General features: G+C 37.5%; 1 protein-coding gene across 10 annotated transcripts in view; it reads right to left on the bottom strand.

The window, feature by feature from the left end:
* The window catches only part of Stag1 (STAG1 cohesin complex component), a 385,686-nt gene that overhangs the window by 110,279 nt on the left and 262,162 nt on the right, over positions 1–13,245 (bottom strand). For all 10 annotated transcript variants that reach the window (XM_006243631.3, XM_039081553.2, XM_039081554.2 and 7 more), the window contains one exon: positions 3,839–3,953. In XM_006243631.3, coding sequence (XP_006243693.1) covers positions 3,839–3,953 — 115 coding nt within the window. The remainder of the gene's footprint in view (positions 1–3,838; positions 3,954–13,245) is intronic.

The following is a 13,245-nucleotide window of genomic DNA, read 5'->3' as shown; positions in this document are numbered from 1 at the left end:
TGAGCCAAAGAGGTAGCTTAATGGTAACTTGTCCTACAAGTTTGGGGACCTGTATTATAATTCCCCGAAGTCACAGAAAAGCTCTGTGTCAGTGCACAGGCATGTGACCCCAGAACTCATACGAAATGAAGGAGGGAGAGAACACTGTAAACGCACAGGCCAGTTAGGTTAGTGCACATACATAGCAGAGACCAATGAAGAGAAGTCAAACAAGCTGGAAGGTAAGGAACAAACCAAACTTTGTCTTCTGATGTTCACACACACAGGATGAGAAAAGGACAACTGGTGTTATTTTGGGGGTTTGTGGAGAGCTTTTGGTGCCACTCACAGAAATTTTGGCAAGTACCTGTCATTGGGCTCAAGGAAGTAGGCTCCAATTAGAATATTCACATTTGGGCTAATGCAAGGATAAACACAGCCAGGGTTGGGGATTTAGCTCAGTGGTAGAGCGCTTGCCTAGGAAGCACAAGGCCCTGGGTTCGGTCCCCAGCTGGGGGGTGGGGGAGGATAAACACAGCCATGGAATGTGTGACTTCTCTTTTGTCTTGATAATCCTATTAAGTCCCTAGACCCAGCAACTCTGGAGACCTTATTGATTGCTAGCTGGTGTGAATTCTTTGTTCTTTGCCTTGCTTGATCACTTTGGCTTTGATCTGAAAACTGACCTTATTCTTTGAATGTACCTAGATTGATATGAAAGTAGACAGAGGAAAAATAAAGCTGCTTTAGCCTCAGCAGTGGCTGGAGTCATGTTATAGTTTTGTCTAATTGTATTTTTTCTTTTCAATCCTCTCTCCCACCCTCAAGACTCTATTGACTGAGTTGGCTTGGTCAGGGGGTGATGAGGTAAGGAGAGGAAGAGGGAGAAACCAATCATCCGAAGAACAGAAGAACATTATTCTAGTCCAAGAAATGTCTAATACCCGGGACAAACTTCTTGGTTTTAACAATAATATGGGTCACTGTCATTCTGATCATTACATAAGACTATAAGGAGAGAACCAGATTTACATAAATATACTTGAAAATATGTCACTCAAAATATATCTTGTATAATATATATACACAAGTAATATAGTTTTTACCATTATAGGAAAATCTGGACGTATTACACTCAAGTAACACTTCTGCTACAAACTTGCCAAGTATGTAAAATACAGGATAATTTGCAACCTAAAATTAATTACTACCAAAAGGTTGCTAAAGTTTATAAATGTTACATTTTGATACCAACAGAAAATCAAAAAGTAGTTTAGGTAGAACCCTTATCACTATAACTGTACTCGTACTATATATCTTTGGACATTTAAGAATTATATTATTAACATATTATATTACATTTCAAAAAAACAAAGGTAATCAGTTCTTTTAATCACACTTAAATGATTTACAACTCACTGATTTCTAGAAGTCTTAACCAATCATAAAGCTTTATCTAAAACTGTACAAATTGACATGTTTAACAGAAAGTAAATTTAAAAAACAAATTCAAAATAGGAAAGTAGCTTTAACACTAGTATACACTCGTGCAACAGGGTAAGAAAGATTTTTTTCTTTTTAAAATAACAGAATTTTTTTTTTTTTAATTTTTGTGAAACACAGGACACCAGAAAGACCAAACCCTTAAATATCATTTGTACTTAGCTTTGGCAGCTGTAAAGAAATACATGTTTGAAAACTGGGATATCCAATTTCACATGGTTGTACTCGTAGCAAGCATAGACATTTAGTAATATATGAAATCATTAATATAACCATTACAAATTACTTTAAAGATAAAAATGCCTCAAATGACACATGTATATGCCTCTTAATAACTCAAGGAGTCCTTGAGAGTTTTTAGAACAACAGTTAACAGTAAAACTCAGCTAAGACCATTACTTACCTTTTCAACATGTTAATATTTGTATGGCCCATCTCTACTAATATCAGAAACTACATTTTATATAGTTTGTGATTACTGAAAAACACTTTTTATTCCAATCCTCAATCGTCTTCAACCTTCCTAATTCTGAGACCCTTTAATACACTTCTTCATGTTGTGGTGATCCCAACCATAAAATTTTTTATTACTACTTCACAACTATAATTTTCTACTGTTATTAATCATAGTATAAACATCTGATATGCAGCCCTGAAAGAGGTTGTGATCCTTAAGTTGAGAACCATTGCTGTAAATCCTAATGGTACAGTGAAAGTAGCTATCACAGGTGATATTTACTGATTTATTACTTTATTTTATAATTAAAACTTTATATTTCATTCTGTAATATAACTAAACTTGCTTGTTAGGAAAACAAAGTTTTAAATCCTTACTGTGCAAAGTTTGGACTAGAAGCACACAAATTAGCCTTGGACTCGTTCAACGGGATAATGTAAGGTCCCATTTTAGAGGTTTGGAACTGGCATTATATTAATAAAATACCCTAGTGATTCCTGGGTATATTTAAAACACCATTCTTAACACATCTGAGTACAACTCTCCTGATGAATTTGTTTCCATATTAATTTTTATTTATTCTTAATTGAAGAAATAGTGACGACTTGTAGATGTGTCCTTTGGCCCCTTGTATTTACTGCTATGTACTTGCCTTGCTTTGGTGTTTACATGGATGTCTTCCTCTACCTCACTTGTATAGAGCAGTTACAGTGCTATAAACTTGAACATTCATAAAATCTTTTTAGGTTTCTCATTCTCTGACATTTTCTTTTTTCCAAATAAAGTTGAGTCTTAATATTTAAAAACCTTTCTTTTGTTTTTCGTGATACTGAACTAGAGCCTGACACATACTAGGCAAAGGTCTTATTACTGAACTGAATGCAATCCCAGCTCTTTATATTTCAAAATTCTGAAACTTAGTTCTAAGTTGAATGAATAGCTGGCCTTGAAATCGGCCTGGTCAGGCCCTGAACTTGTGATCTGCCAGATACATCCACTCATCTATTGTGGATTAGAAGTTTGTGTTGCCATGTTTGCCTTGACTTTTAATTTTCTTTACTTCTTTTGCAATTTTATTTTCATTCATTTCTGAACTAGGTAGTTTATACATTCAGGGATTTTTAACCAGCATTATTGTTTAACCAACACCACGTCTGTAGTAGGACATACTGATAAAAGTATTAAGGGACATTTCAGAGAGTAAACAAAGCTTTTTTCTCCAATACAGTTCTGCTGTGAGTGCTAATCACAAAATTCCATAATTGATAACTGACTATAGTAAATGAAAAAAGAATAACATTATTTTCAAAGTAGTTAAAACTAATAGTTTTAACAGTATGAAAATATTCACAACTTTTGTTCTTTTCTTTCCCCCCCACAAGACAGGGTTTCTTGTACCCTTGGTTGTCCTGGAACTTGCTCTATAAACAAAGGCGGACTCCAACCTAAAGGCCCACCTGCCTCTGACTCCCAGGTGCTGGAATTAAAGGTGTACGCTGCCATTATTTGGCAATGTAAAGTCATGAACCAAGGGCCTTCTATGTGCCAGGCACAACTCGACCACAATCCAAACCTCACAAGCCCTTAAGACAGTTTAATAAAATAATTTAAGAACTATAGGGAGAAATTTAATGTTTAAAAAAGCATGTAAAACTGGCATTCTATAAACAATATAAAACTTTAAGCTTATTAGTTTACTTCAGTGTTGATAGACTCCTATAAGGATGATATGATCTACACATACATTCAGAATTACTCACAAAAAGCTGAGTATGGAGTAACTCAAAAAGGTAACTTTACAAGGAAAAGGCTTGTTTTCCTATGACTGAAATGAACCCCAACTGCTGTCAATGAATCACAACATCTAAGTAAAGAAGAATAAACTAAATCCCTTCTTACCTCACTTTCAAGAAAGAAAAGAACAAGCATCCTAATGAGGTTCCCATTTGGACTGTTTCTTCCTCTTCTCTTTGCTAATGCTTCCTCAGCTTGTGGGTCATGTCTGCTAAACAGCCTGGGGGGAGGGGCAATACAAATTAACATGAGGACAAATTATACTATTAAAAAAAATCATAAATTTAAAAGTTAACTGTTGAAAAAAATCTTTAAAAGATTATTAATCTAATTCAATACAAATCATGTCATTTTTGAGACAGGGTACAGCCCAGGTTGCCCTTGAATTCTTTTTTGAAAAATTAGATATTTTCTTTATTTACATTTCAAAAGTTATCTCCTTTCCCAGTTTCCCCTTCGAAACCCTCTATCCCATTTCCTTTCAGCCTTCCCCCTGCTTCTATTAGGCTGCTCCCCCACTCACCCACCCACCCACCCACTCACTCCTATCTCCCTACCCTAGCATTCCCCTACACTGGGGCATCAAGTATTCACAGGATCAAGGGCCTCTCTTCATCCTGATGCCAGATAAGGCCATTCTATGCTACATATACAGCTGGAGCCATAGGGGTGGTTTAGTCCCTGGGAGCACTAGATGGTCTGGTTAATTGCTACTGTTCTTCCTATGGGGTTTCAAATGACTTCAGCTCCTTCAGTCCTTTCTCTAACTCCTCCATTGGGGACCCCTTTCTCAGTCCAAAGGTTGGTTGCGAGCATCTGCTTCTGAATTTGTCAGGCGCTAGCAGAACCTCTCAGGAGACAGCTGTATCAGGCTCCTGTCAGCAAGCACTTTTTGGCATCTGCAATATTGTTTGGGTTTGGTGACTGTATACGGAATGGATCCTCAGGTGGGGCAGTTTCTGGATGGCCTTTCCTTCAGTCTCTGCTCTACACTTTGTTTTGTTATTTCCTTTAGACAAGAGCAATTCTGGGTTAAAATTTGGAGATGAGGGGGTGGCACCATGCCTCAACCATGGGCCTTGTCTAACCTCTGGAAATGGTCTCTACAGGTTCTCTCCAACCCCATTGTTGGGCATTTCAGCTAATCTCATTCCTATTGGGTCATGGGAGCCTCTTGCGATCCTATCAACTGGGACTTGCTGGTGGCTATCCCCAGTTCCCCATGCCGCATTTCTACACACCTCTGTTCAAATTCCTGACACTCTGCATGCCATCCTATCTTCTCCCATACCTGATCTCCCCAAACACCCCTTTTATTCTCCCCCTCCTCTCTTCCTCCAAAGTCCCTCGCACACTCTATCTCCTAAGAGCATTTTCTTCCTGCTTCTAAGAAGTACAGAAGCATCAACACTTTGGTCTTCCGTCTTCTTGAGTTTCATGTGGTCTGTGAACGTGATCTTGGGTATTCTGAGCTTTTGGGCAAATATCCACTTATCAGTGCATACCATGTGTGTTCTTTTGTGACTGGGTTACCTCACTTAGGATTATATTTCCTAGTTCCATCCATTTGTCTAAGAATTTCATGAAGTCATTGTTTTTAATAACTGAGTAGTACTCAACTGTGTAAATGTACCACACTTTCTGAATCCATTCCTCTGACGAGAGACATCTGGGCTCTTTCCAGCTTCTGGATAGTATTAAAAAAGCTGCTATGAACATAGTGGAGCTTGTGTCCTTCTTACATGTTGGAGCATCTTTTGGGTATATGCCCAGGAGGTACCACCAGATTGATCCACAGTGGACGCACCAGCTTGTACTCCCACCAGCAGTGGAGGAGTGTTCCTCTTTCTCCGCATCCTCGCCAGCATCTGCTGTCGCCTGAGTTTTTCATCTTAGCCATTCTCACTGGTGTGAGGGGGAAACTCAGGCTTGTGTTGACTTGCATTTTCCTGATGACTAAGATGTGTTAACATTTCTTTAGGTGCTTCTCAGCCATTCGGTATTCTACAGGTGAGAATTATCTGTTTAGCTCTGAACCCCATTTTTTAAATAGGGCTATTTGGTTCTCTAGAGTTTAACTTCTTGAGTTCTTTGTATACATTGGATATTATCCCTCTATCGAATGTGGTAAAGTTCTTTTCCCAATCTGTTGGCTGCCGTTTTGTCCTATTGACAGTATCCTTTGCCTTACAGAAGCTCTGCAACTTTATGGGGTCCCATTTGTCAATTCATTTTTTTTAAAGATTTATTTATTATATATAAATACACCGTAGCTGTCTTAGACACACCAGAAGAGGGCATCTGATCTCATTACAGATGGTTGTGAGCCACCATGTAGTTGCTGTGATTTGAACTCAGGACCTCTGGAAGAGCAGTCAGTGCTCTTAACCCCCGAGACATCTCTCCAGCCCCCATTTGTCAATTCTTGATCTTAGAGCATAACACATTGGTGCTCTGTTCAGGAAAATTTCCCCTGTGCCCATGTGTTTGAGGTTCTTACCCACTTTCTCTTCTATTCGTTTTAGTGTATCTGGTTTTATGTGGAGGTCCTAAATCCACTAGGACTTGAGCTTTGTACAAGGCTATCAGAATGGATCGATCTGCATTCTTCTACATGGTGACAGCCACTTGAACCAGCACCATTTAATGAAAATACTCTTTTTTCTACTGGTTTAAACTCCTTTGTCAAAGATCAAGTGTCCATAGGTGTGTGGGTTCATTACAGGGTCTTCAATTCTATTCTGCTGGTTGTGGTGGTGCATGCCAGTAGGATTTGCTGAAGGAGGCAGAGACAGGAGGACCACAAGGTGGAGGCCAGCCTGCATTTGAACTCTTGATTTTCAGACTCAATTTTTTTAGTATAGAGCTTTCATTCATATGCTACCATGACTGGTTATTAAATGATACTACTATTGGTTTAAAAAAAATCAGATATGAAATATCTTAGACAGTTCAACATGAGGAAATGTTTTCAGTAATGGAAAGTCAATGTTGAAATATTTATAAAAAATAAGCATCTCTATTATCTTATAATTGATGCTAGAGTATGTAATTGTAAATTCAGATCAAATTAGTCTCTTACATATACATTTCAGCCATAAATACATTTGGAGAAATGTTAAACGATAACCAAAAAGCTACATCTGAATCATTACCCCTTTAGTATTCTCTTATGGTTATCATTCAGAAAACAGTATTCTGTCCTACCATTTAAAATAATTTTTTTCAATAACAAAACTTTTAAATATGGCTAAGAAACAAATGAATATTTAAAAATTGTTATATGCATTTATTCTAATAAAACAAATGCCAGTAGTGGAGTACACATTTAATCCTAGCAACTGAGGAGGCAGGGGAAGGCAGATATACAAGTTTAAGCCTAATGTACAGAGGAAGTCTCAGGATAGCCAGGGTTACACAAAAAAACCTTGTCTTAAGAAATGAAAAACTAAACCAACCAAACAAAATCAAAATGCAATACAACAACGAGAATAGCCAAAAAACCAAAGCTCCCTTATATTTAGGGACTGCTCCAAGCCCAAAGGATATAGCAGTGAACGTGAAAGTGTTTCTTAGGAGGACCCATATTCTAAGGACTCTAGTGCAGTGGTTCTCAACCTGTGGTTCTAGGAATCTCTGAATAACTTTTTCACAGAAACTGCATAATGGATATTCTATGTATCAGATATTCACATCATGATATCCGTATCAAAATTACAGTTATGAAGTAGCAATAATTTTTATGACTAAGGGCCACCATAAAATGAGAAACCCTAAAGACTATACATGGACTGACCCTGGACTCTGACCTCATAGGTAGCAATGAATATCCTAGTAAGATCACCAGTGGAAGGGGAAGCCCTTGGTCCTGCTAAGACTGAACCTCCAGTGAACGTGATTGTTGGGGGGAGGGTGGCAAGGGGGGGAGGGTGGGGAGGGGAATACCCATAAAGAAGGGGAGGGGGAGGGATTAGGGGGATGTTTGCCCGGAAACCGGGAAAGGGAATAACATTCGAAATGTAAATAAGAAATTCTCAAGTTAATAAAAAAAAAAAAATGACAAACCCTATTAAAGGGTTGCAGCATTAGGAAGGTTGAGAATCATTGCTCTAGTGGATGGAAATAGACTAGATATATCACCTAATGTATTTTATAGGAAAATAAGAAAATAGAGACCAGCAATAACACATGCTATTTAAATATAAGTAATCACATTTATTCCACATAAGGTTCTGAGAAGAAAAGCTGGAATTTACATAAGTTACTAAGGACTTTTGAGATCTTTCCCAAGGCTAGTCTCCATGACCTCCCCAATCCCATGCTTTCTCAATTACTCCTATCTAGTCCAGGTCCCATATCCAGTGCTCCAGTCTAGTTTCGCCTTTCTTGCCAGCACTATAAACCATATCTAGGCTTCTGCCAGGAGCCTCCCTAGCTGTACTCCAACCCACAAGCCCCTGCCAACATTTCTACACAGCCATACTATCCCTTTACTCCGAAACTTAGACTAGGAAACACATCCTCAAACACCAGCCAAATCCTTTCTGTCCACCTGACTTCATTCCAACCATGCCATTTCTAACCTCTAGTCCCAGTCTGTCCTCAAAGCCTCTCTTCTGTCCCATCTGATCTGTCCATAGCAGGCTAAGGACGAAAAGATCACATGTATAGGACTTATCCTCAAAATACCAACAATATAAAAGAGTAAACCAGTATCTTTCCCCAAAACCTACTATCTCCATAAATACATTTCCAAATGAGAATTTCTTAGATGAACTGCAGGACAGAAAATATACAAGAAGAATCACAAAATTCATCAAAATACAACGGTGTTAAAAAGCAGTTAAAGAAACTCAAAGAAGAAAGGACTGGAAACCCCATATGAACAACAATGCCAACCAACCAGAGCTTCCAGGGACTAAGCCACTACCCAAAGACTATAAATGGACTGACTCTGGACTCTGACCTTATAGGTAGCAATGAATAGCCTAGTAAGGGCACCAGTGGAAGGGGAAGCCCTTGGTCCTGCTAAGACTGAATCCCAGTAATGTGATAGTTGGGGGCAGGGCAGTAATGGGGGTAGGATGGGGAGGGGAACACCCATAAAGAAGGGGAGGGGGAAGGTTTAGGGGGATGTTGGCCCGGAAACCGGGAAAGGGAATAACATTCGAAATGTCAATAAGAAATACTCAAGTTAATAAAGATAAAAAACAAAACAAAACAAAACAAAACTTTGGAAGGAGTTAAAAAAAAAAAGAAACTCAAAGAAAAAAAAATCACTTGATCATCTTGGCAGATGCTGAGAAAGAATCTGACAAAATTCAAAACCCCTTTGTCTTAAAAGTCTTGGAAAGATCAGGAGCTCAAGGCCCATACCTAAACTTAGTAAAAGCCATATACAGCAAACCAGTAGCTAACATTAAACTAAATGGAGAGACACTTGAAGCAATCCCACTAAGATCAGAGACTAGACAAGGCTGCCCACTCTCTCCCTACCTGTTCAATACAGTTCTTGAAGTCCTAGCCAGAACAATCAGACAGGGAAAGGAGGTAAAAGGGATACGAATTGGAATGGAAGAAGTCAAAGTATCACTATTTGCAGACGATATGATAGCACACTTAAGTGATCCCAACCAAGCAAGTGAAAGATCTGTGTGACAAGAATTTCAAGCCTCTGAAGAAAGAAATTGAAGATCTCAGAAGATGGAAAGATCTCCCATGTTCATGGATTGGCAGGATTAATATAGTAAAAATGTCCATTTTGTTGAAAGCAATCTACAGATTCAATGCAATCTCCATCAAAATTCCAACTCAATTCTTCATAGAGTTGCAAAGAGCAATTTGTAAATTCATTTGGAATAACAAAAACCCCAGGATAGCTAAAACTATTCTCAACAATATAAGAACTTCTGGGAGAAATCACCATTTTAGACATCAAGCAGTATCACAGAGCAATAGTGATAAAAACTGTTTGGTATTGGTACAGAGACAGGCAGGTATATGAATGGAACAGAATTAAGACCCAGAAATGAACCCACACACCTATAGCCACTTGATCTTTGACAAAGGAACTAAAACCATCCAGTGGAAAAAAGCATTTTCAACAAATGGTGTTGGTTCAACTGGAGGTCAGCATGTAGAAGAATGCAAATCAATCCATTCTTATAGCCTTGTACAAAGCTTAAGTCCAAGTGGATCAAGAACCTCTACATAAAATCAGATACACTGAAACCAACAGAAGAGAAAGTGGGGAAGAGCCTCAAACACATGGGCACAGGGGAAGTTTTCCTGAACAGAACACCAATGTCTTATGCTCTAAGATCAAGAATTGAAGAATGAGACCCCATAAAATTGCAAAGCTTCTGTAAGGCAAAGGATATTGTCTTCTTTTTTTTTTTTTTTATTAACTTGAGTATTTCTTATTTACATTTCGAATGTTATTCCCTTTCCCGGTTTCCGGGCCAACATCCCCCTAAACCCTCCCCTTCCCCTTCCTTATGGGTGTTCCCCTCCCCATCCTCCCCTCATTACTGCCCCGGCCCCAACTATCACATTCACTGGGGGTTCAGTCTTAGCAGGACCAAGGGCTTCCCCTTCCATTGGTGATCTTACTAGGCTATTCATTGCTATCTATGAGGTCAGAGTCCAGGGTCAGTCCATGCATAGTCTTTGGGTAGTGGCTTAGTCCCTGGAAGCTCTGGTTGCTTGTCATTGTTGTTCATATGAAGGATATTGTCTTATGAACAAAAACAGCCTACATCAAATTATTTCTGACAAACCAAATCTATAGAAAATACAGAAAGCAATACTTCTGAATAGAGGAATGAGTATAGGAGCGAAACTGTGGGAAAAAAATACAAAGCCATAATTACTTAAACACAAACACCACTATCCCCCCAAAACTAACAATATGATGACAATTTCCACATATTATATTATCTTTACATATTAATGGCCTAAGCTCTCCAAACAAAAAACAAAGGCTTAATCAATCAAGAAAGAAATTCTCCTATCTACAAGAAACACATCATAGTTTAAAAGAAAGGAATCTTTTTAGTATAAATAATGGACAAAAGTATTTCAATCAAATGAAACCAGAAAGCAAGCAGGTGTCAGGTTCTTAATATCGAACAAAATAAGACTTCAAATTAAATCTATTTAGAAGAGGACTTTTCATTCATTCTAATTAAGGGAACAGTTAACAAAAACATTACTATCTTAAACATATATGAACTGAATTCCAGGGCAACCAGTTTTATAAACAAGTACTACTGGATTTAAAGGCACAGATAAAAAATGAATTTGTGCTCTTTGCTCTTCTCTGCTCTTTTGCCCACTTCTCCGTCTTCCCTTCTCTTCCCATCCCTCCCCTCCCCTCCACATGCTCATGGCTGGTCTTTATTCCTCTAGTCTTCTACTCTCATTAAACCTCTGTACGTGGAAAAAAATAAAATAAAATGAATTGGTAAATATTACATGATTTCAACACCCCACTTTTCTCAATAGAAAGGTAGGTCATCTAGACAAAAACTAAACAAAGAAACATCAGAATTGACAGCATACACAAAATTAAATTACCAGATCTATATAGAATATATTGCACCTAAGTCCAAATATAGATTCTACTCAGCAGCAAACCTAAACAGCAAACCTGTTCTAAAATAGACCATACCACAGGACACAAATGATTACAAAATACAAAAGATAGAGCCATTCCTTGTATCGTATCTGTGTATAATGCAGTAAGATTTAAATTTGACAGTAAAATTTTCAGTAAATATATAAACTCATGAAGATGAAACAGGTCATTACTAAATCATGAGTCAAAAAAATCTGTAAGGAATAAAAAATTTCCTGGAATTAAATGAAAATGAAATCAACACAACAAAACCCACTGGGACACAATGGAAACAGCCCTACAGGGGAATTTATACCTTTAACTTGCTACATTAGAAAAAAAATCAGAAAGAACACAAATAAATGATTTATGATTAAACTAAAAAATTTATAAAAACAGAACAAACTACATCTAAATCCAATTACCGGGGAGAAATAAAATGATGATGCTGGTGATGATAAAACAGAGCAGAAATCAATGAAAAAAAAAACAAATTTAAAAGGAAATCAATGAATCTATCAGCTGGATGTTTTTGAAGGTAAGTAAGATTGACAATTCCTTGGCCCAACTAAATAAAAAAAAAAAAAAAGGATAAAACCAAAATAAAAAGAATCAGAAATAGACAGAAAAATATTACAACAGACATCAAAGAATTCATAAAATTATATGGGACTATGTTAAAAACTTAAGAGTTTATTATGTTTGAAAACTTAAAAAAAAAAAAAAAAGAGTACATTCAGCCAAGCCTCCAAAACTAAACCAGGAAGTTGACAACCTAAAACCACGACGTAATAAAAAGGCCCCACTGACAACAGCACAGGCCAGATTAGACTCATGGCAGTCTACCAGACAGACTCACAGCAGCACAGGCCAGACAGACTCACAGCAGCACTCTACCAGACAGACTCACAGCAGCACAGGCCAGACAGACTCACAGCAGCACTCTACCAGACTCTCAAAGACTCACAGTCAATCCTCTTTCATCTAGAAGGAGGAAAGGAAGAAGAAGAAATGAAAGAATGAAAAAGAGAGGGTGGACAGCTTCCTTCTATGAAGTTAGTATCACTCTAATATCAAAATCAGGTAAAGACACTAGAACAACAAAGAAAAAACACAGGCCAATTGTTTGAATTAGATACAAAATATAGATTGCTGAATATAGATACAAAAATGCTCAATAAAATACTTGCAAACAAAATACAGAAATACATAAGAAAGATTATATATGGCTTTATCCCTGCTGTGCTGGGAATGTTTAACACATACAAATTAATAAATTTAATAAACCACAGAAATTGACTTGAAGACAAAAAAATCACATTATTATGTCATATATTCATAAAAGTCTCTGGTAAGATCAAACATGCCTTTGAAGTAAAGTTCTAGAAAATTAGTGCTAGAGGGAACATGTTACAAAAAACATAAAAGTTATACATACACAATCCACATCATCCTAAATGGAGAAACGGTTGAAGTAATCCCACTGAAGTCAGGAACTACACAGGGATACTCACTACCCTCACTCCCTTTCAATACTGTGTTCAAAATACTACCTAGTAATAAGTAATAAGGCAAGAGAAGGGAAAAAAACGTTAAAGTATTCCCACTTGAGGTGTTTGATACTATATATTAGAGACCAATGTTGCACAATACAAAGCCAACTTTCACGAATCAAGAGTTTCATCCTAAAACAAAAGAATGTATCTTCTTCTCAGCACCTCTTGGTACCTTCTCCAAAACTGACCATATAATCAGTCAAGAAACAGGCCTCAACAGATACAAGAAGACTGAAATGATCTCAGACATCCTATCAGGTCATCACAGACTAAGGCTGGTCTTCACTAACAACAAAACCAGAAAGCCCACACACACATGTAAGTGAACTACTCTCAAG

The sequence above is a fragment of the Rattus norvegicus genome, chromosome 8, assembly GCF_036323735.1.
Source record: "Rattus norvegicus strain BN/NHsdMcwi chromosome 8, GRCr8, whole genome shotgun sequence".
In the NCBI taxonomy this organism is placed as follows: Eukaryota; Metazoa; Chordata; class Mammalia; order Rodentia; family Muridae; genus Rattus; species Rattus norvegicus.
The sequence above is the reverse complement of the archived record's forward strand: the minus strand, read 5'-3'. Positions and strand labels throughout refer to the sequence as shown.